Raw genomic sequence first — 20,860 nt, 5'->3', positions numbered from 1 at the left:
AATGCCTGAGTTAACTACCTTAGTTAATTGAGCACTTTTACTCCCAGTCTATTCGAACAGCTGGTCATTATTGTATTGCTCCTACAGTGACATTAAAAGGAGTCAGATCCCAACCCCAGCTAATCCCCTAGCCAACCATACAGCCTTAGGCCACTCATGCCCCCGCCCCCCCCACCTCACTTTCCCCATCTGTACAATGACGTTAAGTCTCATCTCTGACATCTTTGCTTCAGGCATCAGGAAACTGTGGTCTATGGGTCAGATCCAGCTGTCCCCTCATTTTTTTTTTTTTTTTTTTTTTTTGGCTCATGAGCTAAGAATGGTTTTTACATTTTTAAATTATTGGAAAAAAATGAAAAGAATGATATTTCATGACTTGTGAAAATTATATGAAATTCAAATTACAGTGTCCATAAATACATTTTGTTGGGACACAGCCATGCTCATTCATTTACTATTGTCTATGGCTGCTTTCATGCTATAATGGCACAGTTGAATAATTACAGCAGAAACCATATGGCCTGCAAAGACAAAAATATTCACAATCTGGCCCTTTACAGAAAATATTTGCCGACCCCTGGTCTGGATGTAGGGTAGGTGGGCACTAATAGACTTTAGGTAAATCAGAGGCTTGGGAAACATCTAACCAACCTTCAGAGGTTGGTGTCAAGGAGAGAAAACTAGAGTGTTCTCCCACAGATATTCCTTTAAGATAGAAAGCTGTCCTGGAAGGCCTGTCTTTGGCAGGGTCAGTCACTTATTCAGGGCTATTCACTGTGTCATCCACACTGTCTGAGGTCCTTTGCCCCTCTTTGGGATATTCTCTAAACACCATCCTAAAGCCAAGCTCATGTGTTCCTTCACCAGCAAGAAAATGCAACGTACTGATAAAGAAGACAGATTTTATGGGTGGACCATGGATTGAATTGTTGCTTGCTGTGTGATCTCAGGGGAGTTTCTAGAAGTCTCTGAACCACAGCTCTTCAACATAAATTGGGATGGATACTCACTCAACTCATTTATGCAAATAAGCATCTGGTGCCTCCTGTGCATGTTCACCTCTCAGGGTTGTTTGAGGGATAAAATAAAATTATCTATATAAAGCATTTAACAGAATGCCTGGCTCAGGATAAGAACTTGGGAAATGTTTAAAATAAATCTAGGGGTGCCCGTTGACTAATTATTTCATTTTTCATTTTCAAATGACAGTAATCTTATCATTCTCAGAACGTTGTTGAGATGAAGTTATATAATTCAAATGAAATGGAACTTTGGCCATTATTGCTATTTTTATTATTCTTATGAGCAATGCTTCTGAAGCTGTGTTTCAGTAGAGCATTTAATAGGGCCAGCATTATTTTTCCAGACCAGGAGATAACAAATTAAGCAGGGCTCCCTTCACACATCATAACAAAGATTCAATAAATGCAACAATTTATCTTCCCTGTTCTGCCACTGCCACCCCCTCCCCACTTTCCAGGGACTAACAGAGGACTTCTAAGCATCAAGGCACATCAGAACTATCTGAAGAGCTATATTTTTAATAGGATAAATAGGAACCACATTCACATAGTAAAAAAATATATATATATATATATATATAGACAGGTTTATTTTATATATATGTATATACACATATATATACATATATATAGACAGGTTTATTTTATATATATGTATATACACACATATATACATATATATGTGTATACACACACACACACACACACACATACATATATTACAGCAGGGTATAAAATAAAAAGCAAATGCTTGCTTTCTCCAATCTCAAACTTTTTTTTTTTTTTCAAACTTCTTAAAAATAACTATCTTAAACCTTTTCTGTGTTCAGTGATTCTGACGGTTTCCTCTACATTTCTACATACTAGGTCTAGGTCTCTTTCTCTTGCTTGATCAGTTTTAATTCCAGCCCTGAGTCTCCATTAGAAAGATGATGATGAACCATCTCCTACGAATCCCTACATCCAGGCCTCAGTGTTTGTTGGTTGTGCTATCATTTGGCAGTCTTCTTGATTTTTAATCTGCCAGCATTAGAGCTTTATAAAAATGCAGGTGTCCATTGCTTACCAGGGCCACTGAATGACAACTCTTAGGAATGACTATTTTGCAAGAGCTCTCTAAGATATTCTGATGCATCCCTCAAGTTAAAGACCTCTCTCCCAACAGCCTGTAGTACATCAGCCAGGTGATCTGCACTTGAACCAAGATAGTAGGCAGAGCATCCGTCTCATGTTACTCTTTCGTCAGTCACATGTGGGACAGTGTGAAGGGCCAGAGAAGTGCAGATATGGCACACAGGAGCAAAGTAACATAACGGCTCCAAGAGCTCACTGGTCACAAAGCCGTATTTTAGATGAGAAACAGAGTCACTCTATAAAGAGCAGCAGCTGATACAGCTCAGCGCGGACAGCGGAAGGAGTCTGGGTTCAGGATACCTGGGTTCTCATACCATATAACTGGAAGCATCTTGTAAATTTATTTCATTTTTATCCCTGAGTCACAGTGTACACATCAATAGACTCAGTACTTGGGGGAATGTTCTAAAATAGGAAAAAATGGCTCAGAATAGTAATAATTAAACTTCATAGTTTAAATCTTTAATAAAATATCATTAGCAATGTTGCATCCTTACATATGTTGTATAATTAGTAGCACAGATAAAGCAGATAAAGAAAAATATTCTAAATATCAGATGTTACTCCTCCATGGTCTTTTTTATTTTAATAAAATGACAAGGAAAATTAGAAAATGATTAATTAAACCTTGTTTAATGAGCATGCTCCAGGGAATAGAAAGAGTGAGTTGAACTTTGCAGTTAACTGGTGGGCAGACAGTTAACATGTTTATTTCCCCTTCTCAGTCAAGAACACTTATGTAGGGGCACCTGGGTGGCTCAGTCCATTAAGTGTCCAACTTTGGCCCAGGTCATGATCTCATGGTTTGTGAGTTTGAGCTCCACATCAGGCTCTGCACTGATAACGAGGAGCCTGCTTGGGATTCTCTCTCAGTCTTTCTCACTCTTCCTTTCCCCCATCTCACTCTCTCTCTCTCCAAATAAGTAAACTTAAAAAAAAAAAAACAACAAACACTCTGCCATCTATACTGGCAGAGTCTATTTACTTGCATTATAGAGAAATCAAACCTAGTCCCTATAAGAGACTTATTTCTCCGTGATGAAGGACAATGTAGGGATTCCATATTACCATTCCAGCATGAGATCTTACAGAGGGAAAATGCTAGCTATTAGATGAATGTGCATTGACCACAAGTTATTCCCTTAGTTGTTTTTACCTAACGTCACAGATAGGAATTTGTTTTATGATCCTTTGTGCATTCCTTCCCAGGGGAGCACAAAGAGTTCCGTTAGAGGATCCCATCAGTTTGATTAGACGTAACCGAGGTTTGGCTCTAGTAGGTAACCTTGCAGTCAGAAATTGTGGTGATGAAATTGAGTGACATTTATGTTTGAATAAACTCTGCCATTTCCTGTGGCCCCCATTATGTTCAAGATGAGGGCAGTGAGTATAAAATGCCTGGGGGCTGGTTACAGATTTTCAAGTGACAGAATAGGACTGCGGGAGATAATTTCCATTTCAGTCTCTTGATGGTTAGTTTATGAACAAGATGTTCTTTTTAAAGTTCTCTAAAAATTAAGAGAAATTTCTCAACTGTGCATTAGCTTTTAACCAGTGTGGGATTTCTCTTAGGTGGTATAATGTCTTCAAAAACATATTCTGATTCCATCTGTACTAACAACTTGCTAGAAACATTGTGCAAATCAGTAGGCCTCTGTGGAAGTCTATCAACTGTGGCTATGGGAAAAGTCAACCTGAGCTGCTCTTTTCAACCAATTAAAACCATCCACTGGCATTTTCGGCCAGCTTATCATATTTCTCCTGTCTAATTAGCATTCTTGCTTGAGCACGTCTCTGGGTTTTATTCATTCACACAGCAAATATGTACTAAGCACCTACTGTGTACCAGGCATTGCTCTAGATGCTAGGCTCTAGGACACATCAATGAAAAAAACAGAAAAGTTCCCTGTGCTCATGGAGGTGATATTCCAATGGGAGGAGGAAGACAAGGGACCACAGGAACAAAAGAGATGGTCTCAGATAGTTATAAACACTCCTGAGGTAACTCAACAGGGCACTGAGAAGGAAATGACGGGACTGGGTGGTAGAGTGATTTATTGGTTTCTTCTAGAAGCAGGACTTAAGACAAAGATTCAATTATAAGTGGTTTATTTGGGTGCCAATTAGGGAATCTGAAAAGGCAGGTAGGCACAGGATAGCAGCCAATAAAAGTACACAATCCCTTAAGGGACCTCTAGACATTGGTGTAGAATGTACCTCAGGATTACATCCCCCCCCACCCCCCACAAAGGGGACAGGATCCTGGAGTACTTACCAACTAACTCTCCATCTTTCATTGGTTCAGTGCTACTCTCGGTGTGTTTATTCCCCAACACATCTGGCTTAACCTGCACAGGGGTGAAGTAATAGATATTTGCAGTTAGTATAGAAAGTCAAATATCAGTATATTAAGGGGGAGTGGAATTGAGCAGGGTACTTCTGACAGTGTCTACCACAGAGCAGGAATTGGATCTTTAGATAAGGGGCCAGGAGGGGTGCCTGAGTGGCTCAGTTGGTTAGGCAACCAACTTTGGCTCAGATCGTGATCTTGAAGTTTGTGAGATTGAGCCCCGCGTCAGGCTCTGTGCTGACAGCTCAGAACCTGGGCCCTGCTTCGGATTCTGTGTCTCCCCCTCTCTCTTCCCCTCCCCTGCTCATGCTCTGTGTCTCTCTGTCTCTCAATAATAAATAAACGTTAAAAAAAATTTTAGATAAGGGGCCAGGAAAGACCTCTCTGAAGACACTGCATGGTGACTAAGATCCTAAAGATGGAAAGGAGCCAGCCAGAGAAAGCACACTTTGAGGCAGAGAATACCTAGGACAAAGGCTCTGAGTGGAACTGATCTTGGGTTATTTATAAAATACAGATAATAAACATTAGAACTTGAGAGGCACTTGAAAGGAGGGGGAGTATCTTTGAGTAATGAAGTTGTTTATGTCCAGAGGTTTTAAATAAGGAACTAGACTGGGGCATCTGGGTGGCTCAGTCATTTAAGAGTCTTTTTAAAATTTATTTTAAATTTTTTTAGATGTTTATTCATTTTTGAAAGACAGAGACAGAGCACAAGCAAGAGTGGGGCAGAGAGAGGGGGGTACACAGAATCTGAAGCAGGCTTCAGGTTCTGAGCTGTCAGCACAGGCCTGATGCGGGGCTCGAACCCACGAACCATGAGACCATGACCTGAGCCGAAGTCAGACGCTTAACCGACTGAGCCACCCAGGCGCCCCAAGAGTCTGACTGTTGATTTTGGCTCAGGTCATGATCTCATGATTCATGAGATCGAGCCCCACATCAGGCTCTGAGCTGAAAGCATGAGGATCCTGCTTGGGATCCTCTCTCTCCCTCTCTTGCTGCCCCTCCTCTGCTCATGCTCTCTCAAAAATAAATAAACTTTAAATCAATAAGTAAATCAATAAGAAACTAAATCAAGTCAATGAGAAATTAAGAGACATGGACAGTATCAGGGTGCCTGGGTGGCTAAGTCAGTTAAGCTCCAACTTCAGCTCAGGCCATGATCTCACGGTTTGTGAGTTCAAGCCCCCCGTCAGGCTCTGTGCGGACAGCTCAGAGCCTGGAGCCTGCTTCAGATTCTGTCTCCTCTCTCTGCCCCTCCCCCACTCTCACTCTGTCTCTCTCTCAAAAATAAACATTAAAAAAAGAATTTAAAAAAGAGAGATGTGGACGGTATCATATGAGTTTATTGTATATATCATGCTACACGTTTACTTGTTTGTTTATGGTCTTTCTCACTAGAATATAAGCTTCATAAGAGAACGTATTTTATTCACTGTTGGAATAGTGCCCTAGAGGTTCTCAAAAATGTTTGTTGAAAGATGAGTGAGTTAAGCCCCTCAAGAGACCTTAGTCCTTGTCCACGCTCTGCCACTGATGCACCTGATGACTTTGTGATCAATTCTCCTCCTTTGTCTCAGTTTCTTAAAGTGGCAAATAGACACCTAATTTCTACCTGATTAAGTCATAAAGTGAAGCAAGGCCATAGATATGAAAGCACTGTGCTCTATGGAATGTATTATACAAATACAAGGCTTCCTTTTTAAGGTGAAGGCCTCCTGAACTTGAATGAACTTCACCAAATCGGGAGGAAAGATTTATTCCTGGTAAAGGATCCTTTGTGGATGTTAGTCTGTGGTACAGGAAAGGGCACAGAGTGAGGGATGGTCAGAATCCAGATCAGAATCCAGCCCCTTCTGCAGACTTGCTAGTGACCTTGGGGAGCCCACAGGAGTTTGCTCCTGATGGACGTCAGATTCTTCTTCTCTCAAAAGGGTTGAGGAATGCAGGTGGTAGAGGAGACAGTTGCCTCCTTATGTTTCTATCTTGTTCCGTATTTGTAGCATCATAACAATCCCACCATGACTTATTGATCATTCAGTCTGCCCCACACACTTGACGTGCATCACCACATGGCTTTTTCTCCCTAACTTCTAACCTTCGTTATTCAGACAAGAAAACGTCAAGCAACTTAGTCCGAGTCAGTTGAACTAATGGCTCTGAATAGCAGAGCCAGCACTTCAGCCCAGGCATGGCTGGCTTCTGAGCAAGTGCCCTTAGCTGTGCTAACCAGGCACAAACTCAGTGATAACCTTCGGAAGGGGAGGAGGCACCAAGGTCTCTCCATTCAGCCGGTTTCATCTTATGGAGCAGGATGGAAAACCTGTGATCCTATAACATGATTAAATTGACTTATCTAGGCATCACGTTCTGATTTCTTTCCCCTCCTCCCTGCACAGGGTTTCATGGACATTGACTTAAACAAATTCAAGGAGAGTGGAGCAAATGTAACAGGTTTCCAGTTGGTTAACTACACAGACACCATCCCAGCCAAAATCATGCAGCAGTGGAAGAACAGCGATGCTCGCGACCACACCCGGGTGGACTGGAAGAGACCTAAGGTGAGAGAATGGGCAGCAGGCAGCAAAGTACCAACCTGGTCCCTTTGTGTGCCCCAGATTTCTGGGCACTATTAACCTTTAGGAAAGGAAAGACTTTCTAAGAAGAATAAGCTAAGGAAAATATATACATTAAGAATGAGGATGTGCTGCAAAGGTTTGACAATACAGAATGACCAATGGTTTAAACAAGATAAATGTTTTGTTTTTCTCTCATATAAACAAAATTCAGAAGTCAGCAATCCAGGGCTTATATAACAGCCCTGCTATTGTCAAACACTCAAGCTTCTTCTGTCTTCTTGTTCTGCTACCTTCAGCATATGGCTGCTACCTTATAGCCCAAAATGGCTGCTGAAGCTCCAACCATTAACTCAATACTCTAACCAGCAGGATAGCAAAAAGGAAAATAAAAAGCACAATTGCTTTTTTTTTTTTTAAACCCTTTCAGAAGTCACACAAATCACCCACTCACATGCTACTAACCACATCTTAGAAACCTAGCCCCAACCTGCTACAGAGAAGCTGAAAAATGGTGTCTCTATTCTGGGCAGGGCCACTATGTGGCACAGCTCCAGGGGGTATGTGGTTTTCACTCATTTCTTTGTGAATGGAAGCTTCTTGAATTGTGCAGGAAGCTAGCCCTTTATCTGGTCAGCCACGTACCCAGCTAAAAAATAAGGAAATCTAATAAACAATATCCAGAACATCTCTGCCTCAGAACATCAGCTCCCAGTTATGCAGACCGTCTCCTTCTCATGTCCCAGGCATGAAGCTCTAAATCCTACAGCCAAAATCTATTTGCTATTTGATAGTGGTTGTGAATAAAGACAGCAGGTAATTTTTCTTTCCCCTGTCAGACTCAATATTTTGGCAGTGTCCGTGTGGAACACTTGTGTTGAGGATTCTGAGGCCAAATTTGTTTCTCTGGAGCAAACAGTGAATCTTTGACAACTTTCTCTTGCCACTCGGTCAATTTCTTTTTGCAAATGGCAAGTCATTTAGCTGAGATGCTTCTCATCCTGCTCTTACTGAAACTGATTTAGCAGCTCAAACATGAAGACTTACTTCCCATACGATTTCACTCATATGTGGAACTTAAGAAATAAGACAATGAGCAAAGGGGGAAAAAAAGAGAGAGAAAGAGAAACCAACAAGAAGATTCTTAACTGTAGAGAACTGATGGTTACCAGACGGGAGGTGGGTAGGGGTGGGGGAAATAGGTGACGGGGATTAAGGAGTGCCCTTGTCATGATGAGCACTGGGTACTGTATGGAAGTGTTGAATCACTGTATTGTACACCTTAGACTAATATTACACTCTATGTTAACTGGAATTTAAATAAAAACTTTAAAAAATGAAGACTCCTTTCAATATGAGCTGAAGCAAACAAAATCACTTGTGCTTTAAAGCAATGAACAAAGCACATACCAGTTAATATGTGAATACCCCACCCAACTTGAAAAAGACTGGAGATTATAAAAATAATCAAATGTAGGGGCACCTGGGTGGCTCAGTCGGTTAAGCTCTGACTTCAGCTCAGGTCATGATCTCGCGGTGCACAAGTTTGAGCCCTGTGTTGGGCTCATGTGCTGACAGCTCAGAGCCTGGAGCCTGCTTCAGATTCTGCGTCTCCCTCTCTCTCTCTCTGCCCCTCCCCTGCTCATGCTGTCTCTTTGTCAAAAATAAATGGGAAAAAAAAACATTAAAAATAAATAAATGAAAATAATCAAATGTAATATATATATATATATATATATATATATATTTTTTTTTTTTAAATGAGAGAATCAAAGTTAAAAACTGGAAAAATACACATTCATTCTACAACTCTCTATTGTGAACTTAAAATATACCACAGAACAAGCTAGGCATTGAGGACAAATTAATGAACAAGACAGGCATGAGTTCCAAAGCCAGAAAATATTGTCCTGGATCGTTATCCTGCTTTGTTTTATCAATATCTAAGCCCCTTTTTAAAGGGAAAAAGAGAGCTATCATGAATAAGCAAGCACAAGGGGAAAGGATACAGAATGTAAACCTGCCACTTTGAGGCACATGTGGAAATAATTAAGAGCTTACCCTTCTTGGATTTTTTTTTTCTTTTGCTGCCACAGGGGATAGTGGAGTAAATAGTTCCTCTTGGCTCCCAACTGGTGACTGTAACAGAGAAAACCAAATTTTCTATGGGCTGTATCAGAGCTATAGATGTGATGCATTTAATCTTTCCCTTCTTTTTCCAGTTGAACCAACATTTTAACATTGCAAGACTGCACACAAAAGTCTAGAATTCCAGCTTCCCTTTGAAAGTCACAACTGGCAAGGGAACTCACAGTTCAGGAGGGCAACGTTGGCTAGTGATGTGGAGCGGCAGCCCGCATCCCAGGCACAGGCTCTTCCTGGGTCACCCCTGCCTGCCCCCACTCCCGTAGCCCCCACTGAAAGCATTCTCATCACCAGGAAGCACGTTCCCAGACAGAACTCCCACCTGCCTCCCTGCCAGCTCTTTCTGACACCTAACTATCTCCATTCTTCCCACCAGTACACCTCTGCGCTCACCTACGACGGGGTGAAGGTGATGGCTGAGGCTTTTCAGAGCCTGCGGAGGCAGAGAATCGATATATCCCGCCGGGGGAATGCTGGGGACTGCCTGGCTAACCCAGCTGTGCCCTGGGGCCAGGGGATCGACATCCAAAGAGCTCTGCAGCAGGTGAGGCCGGCCCAGCTGTGGCTGCCCCTTCTTATGGGAGCCCCCTAGGGGATTTCGGCATCAATTTCAGGTGGGATGCAGCCATTTAAAAGAAAGGGTGGAGCATGCCTGAGGTTTGGACAACGACTGCATTGTGTTTGTGGCTCTTGGCATACGTGGAAGCTCATGTAGAATGTGTTTTTTTTTTTTTAAACAAAAAATTGTATGGAACTCCTGATAGTGTAAAAGCTGTATTTTCTGCTTAGGGATTATGCTGTAGTTGGAAAGAGGACTTGAAATACGTAGGGATGAAACAGAACCGTTTGAGCCGTCTCTTGGAGACTTTCCCCACCTGCCCTAGTTTTCTGTATGTCTTCGTTACCTATGCTCTCCACGCACATTTCACGAGGGGATCCTGACAATGCTTCTCGGTACTTTCTAATCCCATTTTCTTGCTTCTCAGCATTACAATCATCAATTTTGTTTGCACTGAAGAACAGTTAAAGAACAGGAATAGAAAATGGCCATGCCCATTCTCATCAATTGGCTATGCAAAGGATTCTTAGGCTGAATCTAGATTCCACAGGGAAGAGCATAAATATTCCATCAGTGGTATGTCTGCTGTGCAAGCAGGATGAAACAGTGGTACCTGTGGGCTGTGTATTGAACAGTCTTGGTTTAGAAGCTTCTGGGAGCTTGCCCTCAGCTTGATCACCCTCAGAGCAACTAGAAATCTCTTGAAGCCTCTAGAAGTCTCTAGAAACACCTCAAGTCCAGGCTGTGATTCTTGAGCTTCTGATGGATAGGCTGTACCATCTGATGCCTCCTAATAGAGAGGCTGTGTTTCTAGAGGGGAGTGGGCAAAGAGGGCAGTGCCAACTGAAAGGAATGTCCAAGTTTCAGGCACAGTGGCAAACCAGCAACAGCAAAATATTTCAGTGCTGATGCTACTCATGACCTACCCTCTGCCCAATCGAATGGAGTTGCCTGGATAAGACAGGTTTTACTTTTTTTTTTTTTTTTTTGAGACAGGGAGAGAGAGAGAAAGAGCACACAAGTGAGGGAGAGGCAGAGAGAGAGAAAGAGAGAGAGACTCCCCAACAGACTCCACATTATCAGCGTGGAGCCCAGTGAGGGGCTCGATCTCACAAACCATGAGATCATGACCTGAGCCAAAACCAAGCGTTGGACACTTAACTGACTAAGCCACCCAGGGTGCCCCAAGAGTGGTTTTACTTTTGAGACTACCTTCAACAGAAAGTGAATTTGGGCTCCCAGGAGAGGAGGAGAGCGTTTCTGAATGAGGGAGGAATGTAGAGCAAAATGCACAACCGTCCCCATTCGTTTTCCAACCACACGTGCACAGCTCTAGCAATTTTAACAACCTGGGGAAAGAGCCGAGAAAGGAACATCACCAGCTGTTCCTCAGCTTGGATGAAGTGCCTTTACATGGAAGAGAATGTGTAGCTCCATTCTTGGGAATGAGGGTAAGCTGCAGCCCTGTGATGACAGGAGGAACATGCTAAGGGGTCCACCCGTAGCCCCTTCTGCTTTCTCCCCATCTCTGTGGAGGGCAGCCCCTTCACCAAGCAGCAGCAGTGGACATCAGGCAGCTTCCGAATGATGGCCAAAGATGCAGCACCCGCCTTCTGACTTATTTAAAATGCTCTTCCAGGCTCCACAGGCGAGACAGATTCTGTTTGCAATGTGAGACTGGTTTCAGAAGGTCCCCAGGACTTGCCCTCAGGTTCACAACCCTCCCAGCTCCTCTGCCTCTCCCATCTTAATGTCGTCCCTGTCATGAGGATATTCTGACATCACCATGGCAGTGATGAAGCCCAGAAAGCAGTGCAGGTAGCAAGAAGGGTTCTGAACCAGGAGGCAGGAGAGCTGGGGTCCAAGTCCAGTTGGGCCCCTGGCTCTCTGAGTGACCTTGAAATACCCATTCGTATTTCCTACGCACTTCCCTTTCCTTGTCCTTGACAATGAGGAAGTTGGAGAGACCACTCCCAAGTTTCAACTGTCTCTAGACATTCTAAGCTTCTTTTTCTCTCTTATGGTCTAATCCGTGTCTTTCCGGTTAAAATGTATACTTATCCTTTGCTTCTGCCTTCAGTGGGGTTTGGGAGGGGGCAATTGCCTTAGTCAAAAGAATATGACCTCTTTTATATTGTCTTTGAGTCAAAACTTGTATCTGCTTCTCTGGCAGCCAGTCAGCTGCTCCCTGAGAACCTGTGGGCACTCTGGCCTGGGGCCAAGCAATGGAGATAAGAGAAGGCAAGACCTAACCCTTAAGAAACTCTTCAGCCTCTGTTGGGGGATGGGGTGGGTGGGGGAGAACTAGCCCCAAACACAAAACTCCAACATTCTGATCCCAAGATCAGCTGTTCAAACAGATTCCTTTTTAAATCTTTGCTAAGAATCCAGAATCGCAATAATTTATTGCTGAATGAGACTTTAGATAAGATTACAGACTTCCATTTCCATTACTTCATAGAGGAGGCAGCTGACCAGAGTAGCAGTGACTCATCCAGGGTCACACAGCAGCTTAGCAGCAGAGGCTGGAGGAGACTCCCATCCTGCCTCCTCCTCCTGCTTCAGGCCTGTCCCTTGGCCTCTCGGCCCTTTGCTTGTACACATTGAGCCGCAGGGCCTTCCACACACGGTCATGGCCACTGTCCAGGCATTTCACCTTCTAGACCCATCTCTTGAAATAGTCACGCCACTAGTGAGCAACTGTGTGCCCACAATACGCTGGGTAAATTCTGCTGATACTCAGTTCCTGGAACCTGTGGTTGAGGGCTCAGGTCTTTGCTTCCCTAATCACTGGCCTTCAGGTCACACATTGGGAAGAGGCCTATGCAGTTCAGCTTGTGTTAGAAATGGGATACATGCGAGTGAGGCCTGAAGGAATAAGCCCATTATTGTAAAAATAATGGTAGTGGCCAGTTAGCCCATCTGGTTAGAGCATGGTGCTGATAAAAATAATGGTAATGCCAGCTCTGATGTGTTAAGGGCTTCTTATGTATATGAGGTTCTGAACATACTTTACATGTTTCACTCATTGAATCCTCAATATAATACTCTGAGGTAGCTAGTTTTATTAATTTATGCTTTATAAATGGAGAAAATGAGCTTCAGAGATATTTTTAAAAATTTCCCCAAATTATATAGCTGGTTAGTGGTGAAACTGGACACCAACCCACATCTGCTTGCTAGCTCACTTTGTGTATGTAACTGCCCTGAAGTCTCAGAGGTCCAGCCTAGCAGGGAGACACAAGGGCTGTGGCCCAGCCAGCAATAGCACTTGGCCTTGGGTAATATCTATGCACCCCCATCCCCCTTTACCCTGCTGTAATTTCCCCAGCAACAGAGTGAAGATAATCAGCCACCTGCCTGCCTGACATCCAGGAGCCATTCAGAATAGTAATGAGCCCACATCCTGGAAGCCCTCCGTGCTCCAGGAAGGAGTAGGCATTAGGAAGCAGACCCATAAGTCTGCTTCTGGCTGACAGAGAAGATCCAGCTCCCCAAGTCAGGCTCTTAGCATTTGGAGGTCACAAGCCCACTGAGGATATTATTTTTAAAAGCTCTGGACTCTCTTTCCCAGAAACATGCACACATGTACATACATATATTTTTGTAGGACCAGGAGTCCGAGGACCATATTACTCCTGGAAGCCAATCCCAAGACTTCAGGTGAAGAATACTTGCCCTAAATGATGATCAGATATCTCGGTCTTTGTGTTTGCCATCTGTCAGTCAATGCTCAAGCCTATCAGAGTGAAGGAAGTCCCAGCATTTTGCTAGGTGAGATCTGGGGTGGCACAGGCAATAGCAGTGTAAGAGACAGTTCCTGCCTTTCAGGACTCAAGACCCACTTTTAAATGGAAGGCAAGCTCCTGAGAAATCCTAGCTCTAAAGGTGTGGATTAAGGGCTAAATAGCATAGCAAAGCTCTCAGTCCTATGGACAGTCACAGGAGAACGCCATGACTGAGGAATCTGGGTATTGACAAGGTTTCTTATAAGATGGGTCTGGGCATTAAATAAGGTGATCCTATAATTTATCATCCAAACTGGAACACTTATGAGTGAAAGAGAAAGCTATTATCAATTATTCCAGAGCAGGAGTTGTAGACTGGAACTGTCTCAAGCCAGCTGAGATGGATGGTCATGAAAGCCTTAAGGGAAGGATAAATTTGAATAAAGAGTGAATTGGACTTTGGAGGATGTAAGTGTATGATATCCAGCAGGAACCAGAGTCAAGGTACAATCAAGGACTTGTGGGCATCATGTTTGGCTGTTAGAGAGTTAGAAAGAGAAGAGGTGGGTTTTCACCGTGGCTCCACCAAGCTCTAGCTTGGGGATCTTAGACTAACTACTCAACTTTCCTGGCATGAGTTCCTCATCTCCTGAATGTACATAATCCTCTTAGCACTGCCTGCCTCATTGGCTTGTTACAAGGCTCAAATTTTTAAAAATGAAAAAATTCAAAAAAAGAAGAAGAATGTAGAAGCTTCTTTGAACATCAGGGCAACTGAATGAGATGATTAAAGCCAAGTTGTTCTTCCCATTGTGCAGATAAGAAAGTGGGAGCTCAGAGGGGTCCTGTGACTTGCCCTGGCCGGAATAACCAGGATGTGATCCACTGGGACCTAGACCACAGGCCCTGATTTCCCACACCCAGTGAGCACTCAAGTGGGGTGCCAAGAGGATGGGTCCACTTGAAAGCAGCCACAAAGAAGTTACAGAGGCCCTGGGTCCAGAGCATCTCTGCTGCTGCCCTCAGGAATAGGGGTGGGGAAGTCTGCAGTATTGATGCCTCAAATAGTGCAAACACTACGTAGCACTCTCCCAGCAGAAGGCAGGAAAGAAAAATTGTGCTTCAGCCTCTCATGAGCGACAGACTCTGAGCTGGCACCCAGTACCACTTACAGGAAGCCACGGCTAATTCTTTGTTTCTCACAGAGGGAGCTGGCAGACGCCAGGATGGCGACGGGAGTTCCAGGGAGCAGGAACCAAGGGGGGACTCAGTTTTTGACCCCAGTCTCCCTAGATAGGGCCGGGGGGGGGGGGGGGGGGGGGCGGGGTGCGGTGGTGATGAGGGCTAAGAAGTTCAGCCCTGATGAAAAAGAGACCAGTTTCTAGATTTGCCCAAAGTGGGTGTTTCTGAGAAGCTGCTTCTGACTGTGAGTCCAGACTGTCCATGTGAATGCTCTGGGGCTAAACCATTCTCTTGACCTCTCTTTGCTCTGCCATAATGGAAGGGTCGTTCAGAGATGTCTGCTTTCCCATGCTTTGATTTATCTCAGTGTGTGTAAGTCTTGGCTTCTGTAAGAGCCTACAGCCGCCCCAGACCTCTCATGACTTACTGTGAATTCTGAACCCAAGTGCCGTAAGCTCTGAGTCTCAATAATCCTATCTGTAAAATAGGCAAAATAACTGCTGTTACTGCTCCCTGCTGGGTTCCTGTGAACATCAAGTGAATACCTTCCTGTGAAAACACTGTGGCAGTGCAAGGGGCCTTCAGGTAGAGGGCCTAGGACTTTGCTAATGATGATTTTTTTGGAAACTGAGAAAGGCTTGTACAAATGCCAGTGGCAACACCTTCATCTCTGGTGAAAGAGTCCCCTGCTCTAACAACTAACCAGACTCAAGGCTTCAATGTTGAAATCATCTTATTTTTCCATACCTTACCCACCCTACTACCCTACAATAGTAGTAGCCATCCTCCTCCTCCTCCTCCTCCTCATCATCATCATTTAAATAATATGCATTTTACATTTGTCCCAGGCAATATGCTAAACACTTCAGTTCTTTGAGGAGGAAACTCAGAAACAGATAGGCTCGGTGACCTGTTCATGGCCGCCTCATTAGGAGTTAACAGAGCATGGCCAGGGAAATGCCCAGCGGTAGCAGCGGGTGACAGCAGTAGGCACGCAGAACATACTACTGTGTGCATTTCTGTGTTTACTCAGAGACTAACATGATAGCATTGTCGCCTGTTTTGAGAGGCTACTTGGTATCATCAGTGAATATACTAGAATATCAAAAGCTCTGGATTTTAGGCCTGCCTTTGACACTGAAAAGTCTTAAGTCTTGAGCAAATCAGTTTACCTTCCACAGTTCTGGTTTCTCCCATGTAAGTGCCGATCATCCCTAAATGCGTACCTTCAGGGGTTCCTGTATGTGGAGATGAATATGCATGAAAGTACTTTGTAAACATAAAACATTGTCAAATGGTGGTAGTTATTATCTACACCATTGGTAACAACAACAGCTGGCCTTTGCCGAATACTCACCATGCAGCAAGCATTGGTCATAAACTATCTCATTTAATCCTTAAAACAACCTTATGACATAATTAACCCCTAACTGGTCCTGTTAAACAAACGAGCAAACTGAGTCATAGAAATATTACACAATTGATACTAAAACACCATATTGGTAATTGGACTGAGACTTGAGACCGGGGCCAAAGTATAGATGCCCATTTGGATCATTAATGACATACTTCCTTCTGTTTGGGAAAGTCACTCACCCACCCATTCATCTGCACATGTGCCCCAGTCTGTTTTTCCAGATGAGTTACTTAAACCCATACTTAGCATACCTCTCTCAAACCCAAATGAATGGGAAAGCCAGAGATGATCACGAGATGACCAAGGTGAGAAGGTGCAGTTGCTAATTGATTGGAATAGCTCCCTTCTTATTCTTTCTAGGAAGATCTGTGCTTTGTGTTCTCTCTGAAAAGCAAAGCCAGCCTAGACTTCTCCAGAGTTGAGGATTTCTCCATATTTCAGCTGAGAGAGTAAAAAGCTTGTTGTATAATTTGTCCAGCACTCTGGGCCTGTCATGGCCTCCCCAGTGAGACTTCAAACCAGAAGGTGACGAGAGGGTCATCCTCAGAGCAGTCAGCCCCCCTTTTTCTTTCTCTCCCTCTCTCCTTCTCTTCCTCCCTCCCTCTCTCTTTCCACTCCCCCACCCCTTCTCTCAAATACACACATCCCAACTATTCTTATACCTTCTGAGGGCATAGAAGCTGGTCACTGTCAGAAAAAGATAAAGCCCTATAAGTCTTCCTTTTAAGCTATTTGAAGGGGAGAAATAAACGGTGGGTTACAGGGCCACGTTCATATTGGTTATAGGTAGAGACTCACCTCACTGGCCTTAGGCCAGACTGATGTGAGAACCCATGGTGGGTCACCATTAGAGAATGTGGCTTCTTACACCTGAGCAGATGACATACAGCTAGACTCATCCTTACTTGGAGAGTAGACTTGGGTGAGATTTATTGGTCACCTCCAGAGCAGCAGACTTGGCCCTAAAGGTCTTGAATCCCACATGTTGACCACTTGAGCTTTTCTGTGATTAAAGTTTTGAGGCCATGAAAGTTTGATCTGACTCATTTGTGGAAAAGAAATCCCACGAAGCATATTTGTGGTTGAATACAAATTTTCCTTTAACCAGCTGAGACTTGTTTCAAGCCCTGCCTACTCTGGTCTTAACATGAAGGGCTCTCCTCAGGTGCTTTCAAGTTTTCATGGCACTTTGACATTTGCTGTGTCCTTTAAAGCAGACAGGGCAGGAATTTTGGAAACCGGAGGCTGAGAGAGGTGAATCTTCCAAGGTCAGTTGGTTTCCCAGGGTCAAATTCAGGCCTTCCAATGTCAGGTCTTCAGATTCCCACATATTTTATTTCCCGGCCTCACAAGGGAACCAAGGAACCATATTCAAGCATGGCTCAAGGCTTCATAAGGCCAGCTTCTTCTCCTGACTCACCAGGAATGGTGCACTGGCCCCCTTTCCTTTGCAGGTCTCCTGTTTCTTTACTAAAGGCGTGTGTCTGAGAGGCAGGCACTGCCCCTGGAGGTGGTCACGATGGGAGGTGTTCGATCAGGATGGCACAGAGATTTCTTATCAGAATCTACTTTGATCCCTTATTACTGTTTGCCTAAGGCAATGGATGAAAAAGGTTTTCAGTATGAATCTCAGTTTGGTAGGAAAGAGAACTGCCCATAGCCGTGTCTGCTGTGGGCAAGGAGTATCTTAGTCATCACGTGACTCCGAGACCTCATCTCATGTAAGCTTCTCGGGTTCTGGACTTTCACTTTAGCAGAAAAAGCAAACAAGCACAAGTGGAACTTCTGAGTTCATGGTTTACTACTTGGCTTTGCTTTCCAGGTGCGGTTTGAAGGCTTGACAGGAAATGTTCAATTTAATGAGAAGGGACGCCGGACCAACTACACCCTCCATGTGATTGAAATGAAGCATGATGGCATCCGAAAGGTAAAGGCCACCTTTGCTTCCATTCCAGAGAGGAGAGGGCCAGAGCGGAGAGCCTTGTGAGCCCATCTTTCCTGGACTGGATCTCTTTGAAGAGACTCAGGCAACAAGGATTCTAGACTCAGCTCTGCCACTAACCAGCTGGGACTTTGGGCAAGTCAGTTCCTTTCTCTGAGAATTAATTCACCCATCTGCAAAATGGAGATAAAAATCTCTACCTTTGTCGCAGGGTACTAGTGAAGATCGAAAGGATGGGAAAGTACTTTGAAAATATAAAGTAATAGAGGTATATAAATGCTACTGCTGTTCCTGAGGGATTCTGAAGAACTCAGGAATGTGGTTACTGATGACATTAACCATTTTCTCCTGATCCACATTTGGTCATATCCACTCCATTTTCCATACAGAAGGAGTGAAAAATATGTGTATGTGTTTGCATATATAATATATAGTATATATGCATATTAACTTTTAGAATAACATTCAAATCCTTGGAAAGCATTCACAATTTTACCAGAACTTGTGTTGTCTGGTCTCTGCCAATCTCTCCACTGTTGACCTTAGAAACTCGCTTTCTTTCTCTCTTGATGCCAGCCATTCTGATCAACTTTCACTTGCTTGAATAGATCACGTTCTCCCTCACCTTGGAGTTTTCATACCTGTTCCCTCTACCTGGGACTCTCTACCCCCTTCCCTTCCTTTTCTTGGCCAATTCCTCCTCAATTCCTTAAGCACTCAGAGTAAATGTCATGCCCTAGGGATGCCTTCCCTGGCCTCTCCTGTTTATGCCTCGTGGCAGCCTCTATTATCCTGTCCATGGCCTCCATCATATTCTTTCTTTCTTATGATGGCATGATGTAGTGGTAAGAGGCATTGCATATTATGGTAGAATATTAGTAGAGTGACATGGGTCAGAGGATTGGCTCTGGAATCCTGGAGGTCATTCCTGGCATCACCACTTATCAGTCTGTGATTCTGGATGAGTCATTCAGGTTCTTTGTGCCTTAGTTCTCTCATCTAGTAAATGGGGATCGCCATAAATAATGCCAACCTCCTAGGCTCACTTAGGGGATTAAATGACCTAATGTGTGCAGAAATTCTAAGGGCTGGGCCTGAGACATTGAAAGTTAGATCTTAATGTCTCAAACTTCATGCTCTCTATGCCCACGATGTCAAATACAGTTGCTACTAGCCATGCATAGCTATTTAAATTTAATTTTTAACTTAACAAAATTTAAAAGCCAGTCCCTCAGTTGCACTAGCAATGTGGTAAGTGCTCAAGAATCAATGTGGTTTAGTGACTGCCATACTAGACAGCACCGATGTATACCATTTCCATCGTCACAGAAAGTTCTACGTAACAGCTCTGCTTATCCTTTCTGTCCCCACCTCCCATAAACCTATATCCTTTGCTCCCCTGTCTGGAACCCCACCCTGTATATCATAGTCTGTCTCACCACATCCCATTTCCCAAGGCTGTATTGTTTTTTTTGTTTTGTTTTGTTTTGTTTGTTTTTTATTGCTGCCGTGACAAATTACTTCCAACAGTGGCTTAAAACAACACAAATTTATCATAGGTCAGAATTCTTGCTTGAGTCTCACTGGGCTAAAATCAAGATACCGGCAGGCCTGTGTGCCTTCTGGAGAATCTATTTCTTGGTCTTTTCTACTTTCTTCTTGAGGCCACCCATGTTTCTCAGTTCATATTCCCCTTCCTCATCCTCAAACCCAGCAACATCACATCTGACCCAACCTCACATCTTCTCTCTGACCACAGTCAAGAAAGATACTCTGCTTTTAAGAACTCACATAATTGGTTTAGACCCACACCAATAATCCAAGATAATCTCCCCATCTCAAGGTCTGTAACCTTAATCCCATCTGCAGTGTCCCTTCTGCTATGTAAGGTGACAGGTTACAGGTTCTGGGGAAAGGGTATGGACATCTTCAGAGGGGCCATTACTCTGCCTGCCACAAAGGCCAAGTTTCAATGACTTCTCTATCATCACTCCTTCCTCACCCAATAGAAGCCTTCTCTTGTCTTTTTGTGTTCCCACAGCACATGTGACGTCACCAGGACACCAGCACACTGTCTCCTGTTGCAGTGCATTCACATACATCCCATACTTCTTCCTAAATTGTGAACACTTTGAGGACCCAGAACCCATTTCCCACCTTCTACTGGGCACACTTCAGGAATCGGCTACAGTATGCCCACTACCTGTGTTAACTTTCAGCAGTTGCCAAACAGGGCTCTCTATCTGGTTCTGAGCGTAGCCACTAGGAGCATAACCACTTTTCAGCAAACCTTTGGCATGGTGATTGCACAAGGGCGTTGTCCTTGGGGACAAAATTTACTGCAAGGGATGCCCATCCAAAAATAGTCTGAGTTCATTTCTGTTATCCCCTGTTCTACAAACTCCCGTGCTGGAAAAGACATCTGCTAGGTGACTTAACTCTTACAATCCTCAATCTCCACATCTATAAAATGGAGACATATCATGTATGCCTTGGCACCTGATCATTGTTCAGTGAGTGGTTACTAACAGGTATGGCAAATGTCAGGAGCTGTTATGTGACTAAAGTCTACAAGCCCTGAGATGACTTATTTATCTTTTTCAAAGTATTTTTTTTTCTTTAGTGTGGTTGTGAAGAATATCAGCCTTCACGATATACAGCTCCCCTTTCCTAGATGGATAAACTGAGGCAGGCCAGCCCGGTAGGCCGCCTAAGGTCCCACAGTGAGTTATAATGAAACGGGCCCCATGACTCTCCAGGCCACACTCATCTTGCTGCAGCAGCTGCCACAGCTGAATGGCT

The 20,860-nt window shown here is 43.8% G+C and overlaps 1 protein-coding gene across 4 annotated transcripts in view; it reads left to right on the top strand.

The window, feature by feature from the left end:
- GRIA1 (glutamate ionotropic receptor AMPA type subunit 1) overlaps positions 1 to 20,860 on the top strand; it is a 302,961-nt gene that overhangs the window by 180,437 nt on the left and 101,664 nt on the right. For 3 of the 4 annotated variants that reach the window (XM_049647949.1, XM_049647945.1, XM_049647946.1), the window contains 3 exons: positions 6,909 to 7,070; positions 9,607 to 9,774; positions 17,939 to 18,043. In XM_049647949.1, coding sequence (XP_049503906.1) covers positions 6,909 to 7,070; positions 9,607 to 9,774; positions 17,939 to 18,043 — 435 coding nt within the window. The remainder of the gene's footprint in view (positions 1 to 6,908; positions 7,071 to 9,606; positions 9,775 to 17,938; positions 18,044 to 20,860) is intronic. The other variant, XM_049647948.1, reaches the window with a different exon arrangement.

The sequence above is a fragment of the Panthera uncia genome (assembly GCF_023721935.1).
Source record: "Panthera uncia isolate 11264 chromosome A1 unlocalized genomic scaffold, Puncia_PCG_1.0 HiC_scaffold_17, whole genome shotgun sequence".
In the NCBI taxonomy this organism is placed as follows: Eukaryota; Metazoa; Chordata; class Mammalia; order Carnivora; family Felidae; genus Panthera; species Panthera uncia.
The sequence above is the reverse complement of the archived record's forward strand: the minus strand, read 5'-3'. Positions and strand labels throughout refer to the sequence as shown.